This window comes from Oncorhynchus mykiss, chromosome 11 (genome assembly GCF_057628025.1).
Source record: "Oncorhynchus mykiss isolate SJ-2025 chromosome 11, ASM5762802v1, whole genome shotgun sequence".
NCBI lineage: Eukaryota > Metazoa > Chordata > Actinopteri > Salmoniformes > Salmonidae > Oncorhynchus > Oncorhynchus mykiss.
Window position 1 is genome coordinate 14,816,274 of NC_143032.1, and position 18,365 is coordinate 14,834,638.

General features: G+C 43.0%; 1 protein-coding gene across 3 annotated transcripts; it reads left to right on the forward strand.

The window, feature by feature from the left end:
• The first annotated feature begins 1,555 nt into the window (after positions 1 to 1,555).
• LOC110535322 (myb-related protein A) lies at positions 1,556 to 18,075 on the forward strand. Of its 3 annotated transcripts, none has more exons than XM_021620248.3 (16): positions 1,556 to 1,996; positions 7,137 to 7,236; positions 7,476 to 7,547; positions 8,597 to 8,689; positions 9,549 to 9,769; positions 9,995 to 10,193; positions 10,304 to 10,378; positions 10,771 to 10,881; positions 11,782 to 12,126; positions 12,228 to 12,593; positions 12,731 to 12,870; positions 13,001 to 13,115; positions 13,247 to 13,360; positions 15,032 to 15,136; positions 15,223 to 15,414; positions 15,656 to 18,075. In XM_021620248.3, the coding sequence occupies exons 1-16, from the start codon at positions 1,974 to 1,976 to the stop codon at positions 15,785 to 15,787; spliced, it is 2,403 nt and encodes an 800-aa protein (XP_021475923.3). In that variant the 5' UTR covers positions 1,556 to 1,973; the 3' UTR covers positions 15,788 to 18,075. The 3 variants fall into 3 exon arrangements, with proteins under 3 accessions (XP_021475923.3, XP_021475926.3, XP_090045633.1); XM_021620251.3 differs by having other exon boundaries at positions 12,246 to 12,593; XM_090189507.1 differs by lacking the exon at positions 10,771 to 10,881.
• The last annotated feature ends 290 nt before the right edge of the window (positions 18,076 to 18,365 follow it).

Here is an 18,365-nt window from a genome sequence, read left to right on the forward strand (position 1 = left end):
TAAGATCCTGAGAGCTCTGGAGCAGGTTTTCGTCAAGGATCTCTGTACTTTGCTCCATTCATCTTTCGAGCCTAACTAGTCTCCCAGTCCCTGCCGCTGAAAAACATCCCCACAGCATGATGCTAACACCACTCTCCACCGTAGGGATGGTATTGGCCTGGTGATGAGCGGTGCCTGGTTTCTTCCAGACATGACGCTTGACATTCAGGCCAAAGAGTCCAATCTAGGTTTCATCAAACCAGAGAATCTTGTTTCTCCTGGTCTGAGAGTCCTTTAGGTGCCTTTTGGCAAACTCCAAGCGGGCTGTCATGTGCCTTTTACTGAGGAGTGGCTTCCGTCTGGCCACTCTACCATAAAGGCCTGATTGGTGGAGTGCTGCATAGATGGTTGTCCTTCTGGAAGATTCTCCCATCTCCACAAAGGAACTCTGGAGCTCTGTCAGAGTGAAAATCGGGTTCTTAGTCACCTCCCTGACCAAGGCCCTTCTCCCCCGATTGCTCAGTTTGGCTTGGTGACCAGCTCTAGGAAGAGTCTTGGTGGTTCCCAAGTTCTTCCATTTAAGAATGATTGAGGCCACTGTGTCCTTGGGGACCTTCAATGCTTCAGAAATGTTTTGGTACCCTTCCCCAGAGCTGTGCCTCGACACAATCCTGTCTCCTGATCTCAACGGACAATTCCTTTCAACTCATGGCTTGGTTTTTGCTCTGACATGCACTGTCAACTGTGGGAGCTTCTATAGACAGGTGTGTGCTTTTCCAGATCATGTCCAATCAATTGAATAGTTGGACTCCAATCAAGTTGTAGAAACATCTCAAGGATGATCAATGGAAACAGGATGCAGCTGAGCTCAATTTCGAGTATCATAGCAAAAGGTCTGAATACTTTATGTAAATAAGTTATTTCTGTTTTTTATTTTTTCATAAATGTGCAAAAGTTTCAAAACCTGTTTTCACTTTGTCTTTATGGAGTATTGAGATTGACGAAGGAAAAAACATTTTAGTATAAGACTAACGTAACAAAATGTGCAAAAGGTGAAGGGGCCTGAATACTTTCCGAATGCATTGTTCATGTAGGTTTACCGTACTCAAATTATGTAACGTCAAAGTAGTTGTACACAAGGGGGCAGCAGAACGTCGTTTGAAATAGAGCTGTCATTCCACGGATGATGTCATCCATACAGTAAGTACTCTGTGTGCCAGGATCTGTTTGTTAATAGTACTACAGAAGGCATACTGTTTTGTTGTTATTGTTACATTGTTTTGTTATAAAAACGTCCATAATCGGCTCGTTTTGACAACAACATTGTGTGAGGATTGTAGAATCAACGGACAAAAAATATAAAATCATATATTTTGTCACCATCCTCCGGATGATTGCAATGACACAATGACTCCTATGTGATGACAATATTGTCGTATTAATATTATCAGGTTCATTTGCGCTCAACGCAACAGGCGCTTTTTGGAGCGCTCCCCCGATTCTGACCAATCAGGTGCGAGGCCGCCTGCGCAGATTGAAAGACTCTTCTAGAAGGAGGCTGGACGCGAGATTCGGCGGGATGGACAAAAATCAGACTGCGAAAACAACAAAATAGAAGTGCAGTAAACAGTGAGAGGGAGAATAGTGTTTAGGCTACAAGGCGGGTCACAGCTAGATAAATATGTTCACATCCTGTTCGATCGGATTATGACATTACATGCATCGTGGTGACATGCAAAAGATAAGCAGACTCGTTTTTTTTATATATAAGATTGCACACATTTCCTACAGCGAGAACGAGTTTGACATGGAAGTTAAGCGCTAGCCAGCAAACGTAGCACTTTATTTTCACTGTCATAAAATAAACTGGAAGATTATAGACATCGGGTGGTATGGAAAACTGTCCATAGAGATCACCTAATTCGCTTTTTATATGGATTTTAGCCTAACTACAAATAGAGGATATTTTTAAAAAGCGTTGATCAGCTGTCAATATGGCCGAAATAAAGTCGCTCAGGTGGGTGATACATTGTTGCTAAAGTTACCATTCATTAGGCTACTTACTAGCTACATTTTATTGTTTCAGATATGATACAAAAATGATCGTTGCAACAGAATAGTTATATTAAGGAAACTCACTCTGAACCCCTGTTCTTTGCATGGCATTATCTTATTAAGCCAGATGTCACGTTGATTTTGACACATCACGAACACCTGCTCTGTCACATTGTAGCATTTTAGGATAGTGAAATTCAGTAGGCTACAGTAAATTACAGCCTAGTTATGCCTATAAAGGTTCATTCAAATAATTGTATAATTTAATTAATACGTTATTTGGCAGGATGTATGTGAAAAATGCCTGATTATAGAACAGTCAAAGTATGCATGTGGCACAAAAAATGTCTCACTGATTATTTCCTGTCAAGGCCTGCGGCACGAGCTTGATAACCAAAACAGTTGCTTATTTTGTAGTAAGCTAGGCTATTTCCTAAATTGCTAATGATACCATTGACAAAAAATCAAAATAAACTTTTGATTTGAGTTGTCGGGTGGGTTATGTAACTGCTTTGGTCGGTATTGTGGCCTATTTTGGGGCTCAATTCAACACCCATTCATTGACATCTAGCCCCGAACAGAAAACGTGGCTTTGTATCATGTGAACGACTATAATTGAACAGGTAAAGAACCGTTGTGTTGAAACGCCTGTGCGATGTTTATTTACAGTCAGAATCGCAGAATGGTGAATTTAACTAAATGACAGAGTTTGACTGTGTGATATTAGATTGCTTCTTGTTTAAATATTTTCTGTCTGGATTTTAATGATTTGTATGTCAGCTTGCTATTTTCATCCCAGGGTACATTTTTGTTGTTGTTTAGAAGATTGGGTCATGGCCCAGCCATCTTATTTTAGAACGAACATTATTGTTTTAGGACAAAGGGAGTTAATATAGGTGTATGTATTTAGAAAAAGCACGTTTTTGTTGCTGTAGTCTAAATCCAACATAGTGTGATTGTTTTGTACACCATTCTACCCAGTTGTGTGGGTACATGATGGGGAAATCCCCAATGACAAAAAAGTCCCAGAGAGTCCCAAAAAATGGTACACAGAGCAGGCTACAACTGTAGGCTAGGCATCTATTGTTTTCACAAATCAGAATGTTCAGTTAATTACATATATTAATGCTAATGCTTTGGTTATTAAATAGACAAGAGCACTAATGTATTAATTTATGGAGATATTTTCCCTCTTGAGGTAAGGCCAGAGTGATGCAGCTGTGTGTTATTAGTATTCATGAGTTTGAGCCTGTGAATGGCTGAATGAACTATTGGTTTATTGGCTGATTGGACCCTGCTCACTGCCCTTAAACACACAAACATGACAATTATGTCATTTCTGTCTGAATGAACAGCTCAGTGGCGCGTGTGTGGATCCCTCCACCCCCTACCCACCTAGACCCTACCCCCTTCGGTGTGCCCCATCTGGGGGTGAAAGGGGAGGGCCAGGGTGGGGGAGGATGGTCCTCCGCCTCTCCCTCTGCTTTACATTTCACGTGGAAGTTTAAATTAAGTGACGGGTGGAAACACATTGACAAAGACAGTATTGCAGTTTTATATTTTATTCACATGCTAAATGAGGGATTAAAAAAGCATATGAAGAGGATGACACGTTTAGGTTCAGTTTGATTTAGAAAATATATTTTTGCACCTTCGCTAACATTATACACATTCATTACATAGGTTCATTTGTTACGTAGGTATTAGACAGAGATGAAGATAATCTGACCACTACAAATGAAGAACTAGTGTGTGAGGGAAAGTGGGCCTCAAACAGTGTAGGCTCGCTCAGGCACCTTAGCCAAGTTCTTATATAAGAAATCATTTCAATCCCCCCGGGTTGGTTTTGAAACTCCTGTTTAGTTCAGCCTGGACCGTTAGGGCTGACCTATTAGTTTAGCCACTCCCTGACCTGCCTCCTCGCAGCGCGCACACACACACACTCACACACACACACTTTTATGCCACACATACACACACACACCTATATGCCACGCACACACCTACCTTTATGCCACACACACACACACACCTATATAGGACAAAGAGCCTGTTGATGTAGAATTACCCAGCCACTTCTACCTCTCTCTTTCCTGTAGTGAGGGAATTATGATGACATTTTATTGGCATGTCCCAGTCAGCACTGAAGAAGCCCTTTCATCACAGGCCAGTACTGAAAACCTGTGGGAGGCCTTGTTCTACCCACCACAGTGTGTGTATGTGTGCGTGTTCCAATATTTGTGTGTTCATGTGCTCTGCTGGCTCGTGCAAGTGTTTCTCAGAGGCCAAAACAACAGCCATATTTAGGAACTTTGTACTTTGACATTTCTTTTAGAAGAAAAGTGCTGTAAATCCACCCGAATGTTCATCCCAACCAGGACGATTGCATCATGCTGAATATTGTATAGAAATGATTGCTTATTTTGCACATTAGAGAGCCATTTTTATTTTACCAGGTAAGTTGACCTGAGAACACATTCTCATTTACAGCAACAACCTGGGGAATAGTTATCGGGGAGAGGAATGAGCCAAATGTAAACTAGTGATGATTAGGTGGCCATGATGGTATGAAGGCCATATTGGGAATTTATCCAGGACACCAGGGTTAACACCCCTACTCTTACAATAAGTGCCATGGGATCTTTAGTGACCTCAGAGAGTCAGGACACCTGTTTAACGTCCCATCCAAAAGACAGCACCCTACACAGGACAATCAATCACCTTTTCAATCTTTTTTTTCAAGACCAGAGGAAAGGGTGCCTCCTACTGGCCCTGCAATACCACTTCCAGCAGCATCTGATCTCCCATCCAGGGACTGACCAGGACCAACACTGCTTAGCTTTAGAAGCAAGCTAGCCATGGGATGCAGAGTGGTATGCTGCTGGCAAATGCTACACAGGCATGTTAATGTTACAAAGGCTACTGAATGCAGTCCTTGTCCTTCAGACTCCAGATTGTATGGGGCTGTGGCTGATCTTGATCAATTACCAGGGTAGCTTAACCTTACTGTACAATTAGAGTACATTTAGGCCCATATGTTTCTGTGGTATTGCCCAACATCAGACTCTTACTTGACAATATCTGGAATACAACAAGGGCAACAGCTCAGTATATCTGTTGGCAGCTGTGGTGTAGCTCTCATCAGTTAGAACAGTGTCAGTGTGAACTTATAGGTTAGGGTTGTTCTGGGGTTACTCTGGGCAACTGGTGTCCTCAGCCTTCTTCCTGTTTGTTTATTAGATGTTCTACCCCTGGCACAATGTGATGCCATGAAGGAAGTGTTGCCCAGCAACAAGACATTTCCATGGACAGATTTAAGTTTGCACAACTACTCTCTGGTGACACAGTTTAATATTAGAGAAGGACAAGCTGTGTCCAGCATTACTGGACAGTTTCACATTAGAGAAGGACAAGCTGTGTCCAGTATTCCAGCACAGTTTCACATTAGAAGGACCAGCTGTATTACAGCACAGTTTCACATTAGAAGGACCAGCTGTATTACAGCACAGTTTCACATTAGAAGGACCAGCTGTATTACAGCACAGTTTCACATTAGAAGGACCAGCTGTATTACAGCACAGTTTCACATTAGAAGGACCAGATGTGTCCAGCATTACAGCACAGTTTCACATTAGAGAAGGACAAGCTGTGTCCAGTATTACAGTACAGTTTCACATTAGAAGGACAAGCTGTGTCCAGTATTACAGCACAGTTTCACATTAGAGAAGGACAAGCTGTGTCCAGTATTACAGCACAGTTTCACATTGGAAGGACCAGCTGTATTACAGCACAGTTTCACATTAGAAGGACCAGATGTGTCCAGCATTACTGGACAGTTTCACATTAGAGAAGGACAAGCTGTGTCCAGTATTACAGCACAGTTTCACATTAGAAGGACCAGCTGTATTACAGCACAGTTTCACATTAGAAGGACCAGATGTGTCCAGCATTACAGCACAGTTTCACATTAGAGAAGGACAAGCTGTGTCCAGTATTACAGCACAGTTTCACATTAGAAGGACCAGCTGTATTACAGCACAGTTTCACATTAGAAGGACCAGATGTGTCCAGCATTACTGGACAGTTTCACATTAGAGAAGGACAAGCTGTGTCCAGTATTACAGCACAGTTTCACATTAGAGAAGGACAAGCTGTGTCCAGCATTACAGTACAGTTTCACATTAGAGAAGGACAAGCTGTGTCCAGTATTACAGCACAGTTTCACATTAGAGAAGGACAAGCTGTGTCCAGTATTACAGCACAGTTTCACATTAGAGAAGGACAAGCTGTGTCCAGCATTACAGCACAATTTCACATTAGAGAAGGACAAGCTGTGTCCAGCATTACAGCACAATTTCACATTAGAGAAGGACAAGCTGTGTCCAGTATTACAGCACAGTTTCACATTAGAGAAGGACCAGCTGTATTACAGCCTTTTGGTGCCTGAGAAGCAGCAAGTCTCTAATAGATTGGAGATATGTTTTTTCCTAACATCAACATTTGAGACAAAAAGTGGACAGTTGTGTGATGTTGGATTTTCTTCAACAAGGGTAACAGTTGTTTCACTATAACCAATAAAACTAGCTTTTACCCTTTTTCAACCTAGGCATAGAGACCGCCACAGCCAGGCATCATTATGTCTGATCTAGTGGGGAATGGGAGGCTAGGCTACTCTAATTATGGTTAGGAATGTTCTTTTTAATATGAATCTCTGTGCCGTTTACAGCTGCATGCCACTCACTGAGACTACTGCCAGTCTTGCCTCACTATGAATTACTCTGTGCCTGCTCAATCCATTGACATCTGATTCAGTTTTAAATTGGGCGGTTATTTGTAGTGGGGTATCGGTGGGTTGGTGCTGTATGTGACTCAGTTGTGGCATGAATAATGTACTATTCCTGTTTTTGTATTTTTCTGTTTGAATTATGTCAGTTATGTTGATTTAATGATAATGAAATGTGAAGAGTAATGATTTGATTATAATGAAGTGATATGAGTAAGCTTAGTTTCATGCAGTCGTTTTTCTGAACAGTTATCTGCCCTCTCTCCCCTCCACGTCTCTCTTTCCTCTACCTCCCTCTCTCTCTCTTTCTCCTTTTCAGTGAGTCTGACGATGAAGATCTACACTCCACAGATCCTGAGGGTAAGGACAAGAGCAAAGACAAGAAGATACTGTGCAAAGTCAAATGGTCTTGTGACGAGGTGGGTCAAAGTAGATAGAATATGATTTATTTTGTAAATGTGTGCTGTATTGTTCAACACTGTTGGTTTATCATTTAATTTATCATTATATGAAGGAAGCCCCATAGGGCGTTTACTTTTCTGAAGTACTGGAGATACAGGGAGTGTCTCAGGAAGGTTGGCTCCTCACCTCGCTCTCTCTCTCTGTCTCTGTCTCTGTCTCTGTCTCTGTCTGTCTCTGTCTCTGTTTCTCTCTGCAGGATGAGAGGCTGAAGAAGTTAGTGGAGCAGCATGGAACAGACTCCTGGAAATTAGTAGCTAATAATTTCCCAGTAAGTGGTACAACTGTGACACACTGTTAGAAAATGGTGTTCTGAGGGAAAATGGCGGGGATGCAACTCAATATTAGGAAGGCGTTCTTAATGTTTTGTACACTCAGTACGTTATCTGGATAAGAAAGGTGATAAGACGGGTCACAGGTGTGTAAGGAATGGGTTATTAGCCAGTGTGTGTGAATAACTGTAATAACACATGGTGTTGTGTAAGGAATGGGTTATTAGCCAGTGTGTGTGAATAACTGTAATAACACATGGTGTTGTGTAAGGAATGGGTTATTAGCCAGTGTGTGTGAATAACTGTAATAACACATGGTGTTGTGTAAGGAATGGGTTATTAGCCAGTGTGTGTGAATAACTGTAATAACACATGGTGTTGTGTAAGGAATGGGTTATTAGCCAGTGTGTGTGAATAACTGTAATAACACATGGTGTTGTGTAAGGAATGGGTTATTAGCCAGTGTGTGTGAATAACTGTAATAACACATGGTGTTGTGTAAGGAATGGGTTATTAGCCAGTGTGTGTGAATAACTGTAATAACACATGGTGTTGTGTAAGGAATGGGTTATTAGCCAGTGTGTGTGAATAACTGTAATAACACATGGTGTTGTGTAAGGAATGGGTTATTAGCCAGTGTGTGTAAATAACTGTAATAACACATGGTGTTGTGTAAGGAATGGGTTATTAGCCAGTGTGTGTGAATAACTGTAATAACACATGGTGTTGTGTAAGGAATGGGTTATTAGCCAGTGTGTGAATAACTGTAATAACACATGGTGTTGTGTAAGGAATGGGTTATTAGCCAGTGTGTGTGAATAACTGTAATAACACATGGTGTTGTGTAAGGAATGGGTTATTAGCCAGTGTGTGTGAATAACTGTAATAACACATGGTGTTGTGTAAGGAATGGGTTATTAGCCAGTGTGTGTGAATAACTGTAATAACACGTGGTGTTCGTGGGATGGATGGGGGGGAGGGGGGGGGGGGGGGGGGGGGTTGTGTGTTACTGAGGTGTCATGCTCTGCTTTGTGTATGTCTGTCACAGGGGAGGACAGATGGCCAGTGTCAGCACCGCTGGCAGAAGGTGCTCAACCCAGAGCTGGTGAAAGGACCCTGGACAAAAGAGGAGGATCAGAAGGTAAGTGGAGATGGGAGTTACCCCAACCTGGCATGAGTGAGGGGGGAGTAGAGGGAAAGAAATGGGAAGGGAGGAGGGGAAGAGGTAGAAAAGGAAGGTAGAGGGCTTAATTGGAGCAGGTCATTGATAATACAAACAAGCTGCAGTATAAACATAACAGACCTTTCTCTTGTAATCTGAAACATTGAAAGTAACATACAGTACACACGTTCCTCTCCTGCGCTGTGTCCCCGTCGGCAGCACCTGCAGTAGTTTTCATTGACTGCAAACACCCCACTACCTCATGCTTTTAAACAACTTAAACAGCCTCTCCCTGGTCGTGAGACCCTCCTCAGCCAGGCTGTAGGATCATATCTCTCATAGGTGGAAGGTGAACAATGCATTCCTTAAATAAAACTACATGATGCCTTGCCTGCTGGAATGTCAAGATTGGGGTCTTGCTCCTCCAACATCTAGGCTTCACATCACAATACATGCCAGTGATAGGATTGTTCTGGCTTGCCCTTAGTGACATGCTAGAAGTAAGATATGCAGGAAGATAATAGCGCTGGCTAGTGTGGGACTGTTGAGAGATATCATCACACGTTTGGCTCCATGATAGAAGCGCTATGGCACCGAGTTCTACTTCTTCTGCTTCATTCTGGACATTCTCTACGACGTTGCCAATGATGATGTGGCAGCTCTGTTTGTGAAGTAAGGGGCTGTAGTGGAGTTTCATAAATGGCCTATATCCCTCCAGTCATAGATTAAATATTAAACAGTATAGATATTTTTAGAGGTCCAGAGGAATGCCTGTCTGGATTGCATTGTTAGAAGTCACTTACAATTCCCTGTCTTCTTTGTATGTTTGTGTGTGTAGGTGATCGACCTGGTGCACAAATATGGCCCCAAGCGCTGGTCGGTGATCGCTAAGCACCTGCAGGGACGCATCGGAAAGCAATGTCGTGAGCGCTGGCACAACCACCTGAACCCTGAAGTAAAGAAGTCCTCCTGGACCCAGGAGGAGGACTGCATCATCTACCAGGCCCACAAACGCCTGGGCAACCGCTGGGCTGAGATCTCCAAGCTGCTGCCTGGAAGGTAACATAATGATATACTGTACAGTTCTATGCCTGAGGTTGTGGGCGGTTGCAACTCAATAGAGTAAAATGGATTCCCTTCTTCTCCTTGTCTGATCTCCTTCAGTACGGTGATGGCTCCAACTGGTGGTGCCATATTGCTTACAGCTACATTATTGGTAAAAGGGTTGGGCCTAGGGCACAAGGTTTGTTCAGACCAGTCTAAAATGTCATGTCACGCTTATAGGACGGACAATTCCATTAAGAACCACTGGAACTCCACCATGAGGAGGAAGGTAGAGCATGAGGGGTATCTTCAGGAGGGCTGCAGGGGATTTGGCTTTGACCATGGGGGGGTGAAGAGAAGTCACCACAGACCCTGTGTCCCCCAACCAGACACCCCCCACCATGGGCACAGCCCTCTGGGCATGGAAGGACCAACACAGGTGAGACACGGGTCTCTCAGTTCAGATCCTCTGCATAGGTTTGTCTTGATCATTCGGTTTATTTGAGTTTTGAAGGCTTGTTGTTGATGGGTCTGTCCTGTGCTTTGTAGCTCAGGGGTTACCCTTATAGCCCTCACTGTGGCCAACTGATGGACAGCCTCCAAGACTCCTCCAGCTACTTATCGGTGAGTGACCTGTCCCTTACAACTGACCCAGAGTCAGGTGTTTTGTTTCCTCAAAATGTGCAACATTTGGACTGAAGAAAGGGCATCTGATCCTAAATCAGTAGGCAAGTCGTTCAATCCTGTCCACTTTCCCCATCATATACTTTCCCACTCTACTACCTTCAGTCTGCACTTTTTATTAATCAGTCTCTCAATCAAACAACTGAACGATCTTCCTGAATCCTTGCTTCTTCTGTGTCTTTTAACAAATGTGTGGATTGGTGTTAATCTGAATAAGCCTTTGAGTCTGACTTGAGTAATTTGCGAGTACATTTGTTGTCTCCTTCCTTCCGTTCCTTTTCCTCACTCCCTCCGTCCTGTCCTCCTCTCCTTCCCGTGTGTGTTTATTCCAGCCGTCCTGCCATGACGACCCAGACAAAGAGCAGAGAATTAAGGAGCTTGAGCTTCTGCTTATGTCAGCAGAGACTGAGGTCCGGAGACAGGCCCAGTACCGAGGCCCATGTGTAAGGACACACTCTCTGTGTGTGAGCTCCTAGTTGTACTGTAGTGTTGTCTTAGTAGCCTAACCATCTCACCCCTCTCCCCACACTCCCGTTAGTTGTGTTTCCTAGTTCTACCCCTTCCACCCCCATTTACAGTGCTTCCTGCCATCCCACCATGCGGCCGCCAACATAAACCTCCTCTACCCTCCCTCCCTCCCTCCAATCTCTTATTCGCTCCTCACAGCAGTAGTGCACCGTGTGTCACTTCAGCCAGCAGTTTGGTTTGGAACCAAACATCCTTTATTTCAACTCTTTTTTTCACTCTTTTTTTTTTACCCCAAATTTGCTTCTCAACCGGAATCCCCTCTGAGACCAGCCTTGACTTTTCCTTTCTTCATTTTTCTATTCACTCCATCCATGTATCTGATTTTCACCTGCATTGAAGATCAAACTATTATGATGATGTCAGTGGTTCAGATGTTATCTGATAAATCTCTTAGTGCAGTGCAACCCATGCTTACCACTGACTATTGTCACCCCACTTGTACAGTGTGTGTCCTGCCCTGTACTCTCCCTTCTTTCTCTCACACCATGCCAACATCTCACACCATGCCAACATCTCACACCATGCCAATATCTCACACCATGCCAATATCTCACACCATGCCAACATCTGGCTTTCACTAGGGGTCTAAAGAGTTCACATGAAGTTTGAAGTTTAAAACTGAGGGGTTAAATTTGGCAGTTGGGAGATAAGGTTTGGGGTATACATTTGGGTTTAGATTGCTTTCTCCTTGTCAGCTCAACTTCCATTGAAACCTTTTTGAAATGTCATTGGCCCAACCTTGACCTGTACAGTAGCCCTGGTTGATCCTGCCACCACAATCACCTCCACACTAACCCCAGTTTCTTCTCCCCTAGAATGTGGAGCGTTACTCCAGCTGGGCAGACAGCGTGTCAGACGACACCATGACCACCAGCAGCAGCAGTCTGGAGGATCAGGCTGAGGGAAGCTGGAGGGGGGCAAAGGAGGGCCGGGGCCCCCCGATGGAGCAGGCTGAGGAGGGCTGGAGGGGCCCAGAGGAGGGCCGGGGCCCCCCGATGGAGCAGGCTGAGGAGGGCTGGAGGGGCCCAGAGGAGGGCCGAGGGCTCCAGGTCCAGCACCACGTCTCCCCCAGTAAGTTCCTGTCTGTGGAGGCTAATTCCGTGCTCTCCACCTTGCAGACCATCCCAGAGTTCGCAGAGTCCATGGAGCTCATCGACTCGGTGAGTGTGTGTAGATGTGCATTTGGTGTCTGTGTGTATGTGGCAGTGTGTGTTTACATATACCAGACCCAGAGTATGGATGTTTTAAAAATCCATTGTAGATGTGTCTGGCTCTACAGGACCCTATGACGTGGAGCGAGGCGTCCAGCTTCGACATGTCTGAGGCGACTACCCCCCCGAAACAAACACAAGGGTGCTACGCACCCCAGGGGAGAACCACAGAGGGGATGAGGTACGCAGTTGACCACCCCAACGGCATCTCCACCAAGCACTGTGCCCCCATGGGTCAGGGGAAGGCCTCCCCCCACACCCCGAACAACATGCCCAGATCGAGTTTGCCTACCCTGGGGAGGAGGAAGAGGGGGGACCAGTCCCCTGATAGGAGTTGCCCATCCTTCTTAGACTCACCCAGCACCAACTCGCCCAAGAACACCCCCACGAAAGCACTGCCCTTCTCCCCCTCCCAGGTAAGACTGATGCTAGGAATTAGATCAAGCTAAAGCATGATGGCACAATGCATCTGGCTCTGGTAGTACAGTCTGTTAAAGACGCTTACTTTACACTCCCACTTTCTTCTCCATCTCAATTCTCTAACTTTATCCAGTTCTTCAACTCATCAGGAGGAGAGCATCTGAACCTGGACAATCCAGCTCTGACCTCCACCCCGGTCTGTGACCAGAAGTGTCTCCTCAACACACCCTTCCAGAGGGAGACCACGCCCAAACACCAGAAAGAGAATGTGGGGTAGGAGGCGGCTACAGGTTCCTCCATATCTTCAAAATTGCTTTTAATTGGGTATATTACATGTTTGTTGATGGATTGATCTCTTCATTTTAGCAGGTGTTGTAAGAATATCTCTCTTTGCCTCACTCAGTTTCAGGACCCCTAAGATCCGTAAGTCCATCATGGTTCCGACTCCCAGAACTCCTACTCCGTTTAAGAATGCCCTGGCCGCCCAGGAGAAGATGCATGGGCCACTAAAGATGGTGGTAAGTGTCAGTGTAAAGTTGCTCTGTCTGTGCCCTGTAGTCTAAGTATTTATAATTGAATGTGTGTGCTTAAGAGTGTAAGTACTTTGTGACAGTGCTCGTATTAATGTAAGTGTGTGTGTATATTTCAGCCCCAGTCCCTGGCCTTCCTGGAGGAAGACCTCAGGGAGGTGCTGAAGCAGGAGATTGGATCAGACATCTTCACCAGGGAACTACAACCACATTTCATGACATGGAAACATGATGTAAGTGTTTTTTACAGAACTGTAGTTGTTAGTGCTGGCTGTCTTTATTGGTATCCAGTCTAGAGGTCAACCGATTTCAAGTTTTCATAACAATCGGTAATCAGCCTTTTTGGATGACGATTATGGCTGATTACATTGCAATCCACGAGGAAACTGCGTGGCAGGATGACCACCTGTTACTCGAGTGCAGCATCAAAAGGACCTTGTGGCTGCAAGGAGCCACGGTAAGTTGCTAGCTAGCATTAAACTTATCTTATAAAAAACAATACATCTTAACATAATCACTAGTTAACTACACATGGTTGATGATATTACTAGGTTAACTAGCTTGTCCTGTATAATCAATGCGATGCCTGTTAATTTATCATCGAATCACAGCCTACTTCAACTTCGCCAAACGGGTGACGATTTAACAAAAGCCTATTGCTGAAAAAAGCACAATCTTTGCACAAATGTACCTAACCATGAACATCATTGCCTTTCTTAAAATCAATACACAGAAGTATATATTTTTTAACCTGCATATTTAGCTAAAATAAATCCAGGTTAGCAGGCAATATTAACCAGGTGAAATTGTGTCACTTCTCTTGTGTTCATTGCACACAGAGTCAGGGTATATGCAACAGTTTAGGCCGCCTGGCTCGTTGCAAACTGTGAACTAATTTGCCAGAATTCTACATAATTATGACATAACATTGAAGGTTGTGCAATGTAACAACAATAGTTAGACTTAGGGTTTCCACCCGTTCGATAAAATATGGAACGGTTCTGTATTTCACTGAAAGAACAAGCGTTTTGTTTTCGAAATTATAGTTTACGTATTTGACCATATTAATGACCCAAGGCTCGTATTTCTGTGTGTTATTATATCATAATTAAGTCTATGATTTGATAGAGCAGTCTGACTGAGCGGTGGTAGGCAGCAGCAGGCTCGTAAGCATTCATTCAAACAGCACTTTCCTGCATTTGCCAGCAGCTCTTTGCTGTACTTCAAGCATTGAGCTGTTTATGACTTCAACTCCCGAGATTAGGCTGGCAATACTAAAATGCCAATAAGAACATCCAATAGTCAAAGGTATATGAAATACAAATGGAAAATAGAGAAATAGTTGACGCGTCATAATTCCTATAACTACAACCTAAAACTTCTTAAAAGGGGATATTGAACCACGAGCTTTCATGTTCTCATGTTCCGAGCAAGGAACTTAAACGTTAGCTTTTATACATGGCACATATTGTGTTTTTGCATTATTTAAAGCAAATTGAACATGTTTCATTATTTATTTGAGACTAAATAGATTTTATTTATGTATTATATTAAGTTAAAATAAAAGTGTTAATTGGGCGGCAGTTAACCCACTGTTCCTAGACCAGTTAACCCACTGTTCCTAGACCAGTTAACCCACTGTTCCTAGGCCGTCATTGAAAATAAGAATTTATTCTTAACTGACTTGCCTAGTTAAATAAAGGTAAAATAAAATTCAGTCTTGTTGTAATTGTCATTATAACAAATATATAAAAATTGGCTGATTTTAAAAATATATATATTTTAAAAAATTAATCGGTATCTGCTTTTTTTGGTCCTCCAATAATCGGTATCGTCATTGCAAAATCATAGTCAGTCGACCTCTAATCCAGTCTAACCACAACCTTGTCCCTGTTTCCTTCCAGGTGGATGGGCCAGCCAAGAAAGTGCGTAAGTCCCTGGTGCTGGACTCCTGGGGGAAAGACTGTCTTAACGTCCAGCTATTCCAGGAACAGCGCAATAATGCACAGGTGTGTTCTGGGAACTAATCAGACTAGTCAGTCAACCAATGAACCAACCAACTAATCAATATCTACCCCTCCTTGCCCCCCTCCAGGTCCCAGAGGAGAGTCTCCTGACCAGCTCCTTACTGATGACCCCCTTCCCTGAGAGAGACAGAGAGGAGCACCCCTGCACCCCCTCGTCTGGGAGGGAGGGGTCCTGTGCCCCCCTGCTCCACCTCCCCAGCCCCCGCAAGAGGAAGAACCCCCCTTCGGTCAGAATGTCCCACCACGATTCACTTAGACAGGTACACACAGACATGTCTCTTAGGTTTTAATCCTAACTAACCTCACATTATTGCTCCTCAGATTATTTATATAATGATGGAGAGAGGGAAAATATTGTCTGTCCAAATTACACAGTATGTTGGGTTCAGCTGGCCACTTTTTAGTAAAAATGTATTTATTGAGCATCAAGGTCTTGGCTGTCACAAGGGGATAGAAGGGTTGAGAGGTGGGAGAGATAAATCCTCTCTTCTTCTCATGCAGGTAAAAAGCGAGTGGGAAGCAGTGGTTTATGGGAAGACTGAGGACCAGCGGATCATGACAGAGCAGGCCCGGCAGTATCTGGGTAGTACCTACCCATCCTCCGCCTGCACCTCGAGGGCCCTCGTCCTCTGAGGCCTATGTCACCACACACTACACCCGTCCGGCAGAGTTGCTATGTAAACCACGCTCCTTCTCCTAACGACTCTTAGCATACTTAGACAATCTGGTGTAGGCAACTCAAATCATTTTGAAAGTTGTGTATTGATAAGATCCCTAAGTGAACACTCAAGTGTACCACAGAATACTTATATAATAATTTTTTTCTCAGTCACACTACCCAAGAACCTTGACGTCCTTGATTTGAGTTTTTGTAGCCATAAATTCCTTGGTTTGTCTTTTGAATACACACAAGCCTAGCCATGTAACAGGTACAGATAAGAAATACTAGATTTTCTGCACTATAATGTGTTCAAACGGAACAACCTGCACATACAGTAAGTAGTAAGCTGTAGAAATAGACTGATTATTACTAGCAGTGGCTGAGTCTCATATTGTTCATATATTGTTTAAATAAAAAATGAAAAAAATCTGTTTTATGATGTAATATTACACGTATATGTATATTTTCTAACTTGTTTGTAGAACTACCCTGTACTGCTACACCTGTTGTTTTCAAGTCTTAGGAGAGAGACAGAGCGCTGTCTGTATGGCACTACTGAGTTGGGGTTGGCTGCAGAGAAGCGATCAGTGTTGAGGAGGTAACTGGTTAGCACTTGTGATGTGACTGTATTGTTCCAAGGCCATACTTTCCTTTAGCAGTCTCAAGTTGAGACATTTGTTGAATGTATTTCATAGCGTGAAACTGCGAAGAAACTCCAAATGGAAGGGTACTTTTCCCCCCGTATTTTATTTATTATCTGTATTCTAAAACGTAGATATTAATATAAGTGTAAATTGAACACAATCTTCCTAAAGCCTTTCCCTGCCCCTAAGATTTGATCTGTCAGTTCTACTTCTTACCTTCTATCGATCTAGGTTGTGATTGGGGAAGGGTACACTGATCCAAAATCAGAATCCAGTTGTCATGTTTGCTACTGACCAATAGTGCTCAGTGTGCTAAAACGACCATGTTTAGTTGAGGGGATCCTCCTGTTCGCATGAAGGCTGTATGTTCTATTTATTCAATGTTTACTCATTTATTTATTTAAATACAAAGATAAATTATAAAATAATTATATTTTCTTCTTATCAGAAAAGGATTGGGCTACCTTTCACCTAATCTCTCCAAATGAGACATAACAAGCAAACATGCACTGCCACTAATTCCTTTTTATTCACTAATTATTTTAACTATCAGATTGAGTTAATTATCATTCGTATAGTGACATCACTGAGTTGTTATTGATAGAACAGTTTCCCCTGGAATCAGTTTGTTTTTTTTGTAGCAGGACCCAGTCTCTAATCATAGACAAATTGCACTTTGCTCATTGTTTTAAGTGTTGTTTCGTTCATTTGTTTGAGAGCATTGCTCGTTTTATGTGTGTGTTTTGTTAATTTTTTTCAAATCCAATGCCGTTAGATGAATGTCTCACTACATGTGACGATTGAACATTGACCTAAATAGGTATAGATGGAGCTGCTTGATGTATGTTTTTGCATGGCATGTAAAGATTGAGCTTTTTGTAAAGATGGAAATATTGTAAAGATTAAGCTTTTTTTTATATATTTTTTAGATCAATTGTTTATCAGTAATAATCACAAGTACAGGACAATATAAGATTTTCAACAGACAATAAAATATAATTTTTTTGTTGTATGTCTTCATGTGACAATGCAGTTTTCTATAGCTCTGATTGGTTACCTCTGTAATAAAAGGGTGCAGCAGAGTATCTATATTCCCTGTGGTGATGGTTGGTGTCATTCGTTCCAACAGTCTTCCAACTGTTTAGAATCTGGATTATAATCTGGATTATCTAGCATTAAGTGTGTTTGAGAATAAAAAGGGAATCTCTTCGGGAGAGTTCACATGGAAAGATAATGTATGTTCACCCTCTCTGAGCTCCACAGAGCTTCAGTCTCTGACCTTTCTTATTTTCCATCATCGGCTACACTAAATGTGTATGTTCTGTTGGTTGGTTTGACTTCAGTATGTTTGGTTTGTAACATGTTTGTATGTTAATACTTGGACATCTAACCCTATGTTATGAGGGAATTAAATACATTTATAGTAGTTGTTATAATCATGCATGAACAACAAGCAATACGCTGGACCTTTCCAGTACCATGTTTGTACAGTAATCACAGACGTAACACTTGTCTTGTTTTCTGCTGTAATCGTAACCAGGCAACACAATTCCTGCCAACTGCAAATGGAACCATGTACTTAATATGGAATAGTAATAAAATGTTATTACATTGCATTTGTGGTTCTTTGTTATTGTGTCATGTAATAGCGATATGATGTCGCACCTTTAACACTTCAGTGTTAATCACATGTCAAACCTCAATGTCAATACCTTCTGTATATCCCTTTACCATCCAGTGGAAGGACTTCTCTGTTCCCTGTCCAACCCTGTCAGGTCCTGATGGCTGTGGCTGGGGTTGACTGCAGGCCCGACCCCCGTTCCCTGCCCTGTTTATATGTACCCCTGTCTGTGGTGTACTTGCGGACACGAGCCCCCCTCCACCAGGACAAGATGCCTCTCCACAG

Excerpts from the sequence above, each read along its gene's own strand:
- LOC110535322 (XM_021620248.3), top strand. The coding sequence starts at position 1,974 with ATGGCCGAAATAAAGTCGCTCAG. Across the intron at positions 7,548-8,596 it reads TAGTAGCTAATAATTTCCCA|GGGAGGACAGATGGCCAGTG; the intron begins GTAAGTGGTACA and ends TGTCTGTCACAG. Across the intron at positions 15,415-15,655 it reads ACCACGATTCACTTAGACAG|GTAAAAAGCGAGTGGGAAGC; the intron begins GTACACACAGAC and ends CTTCTCATGCAG.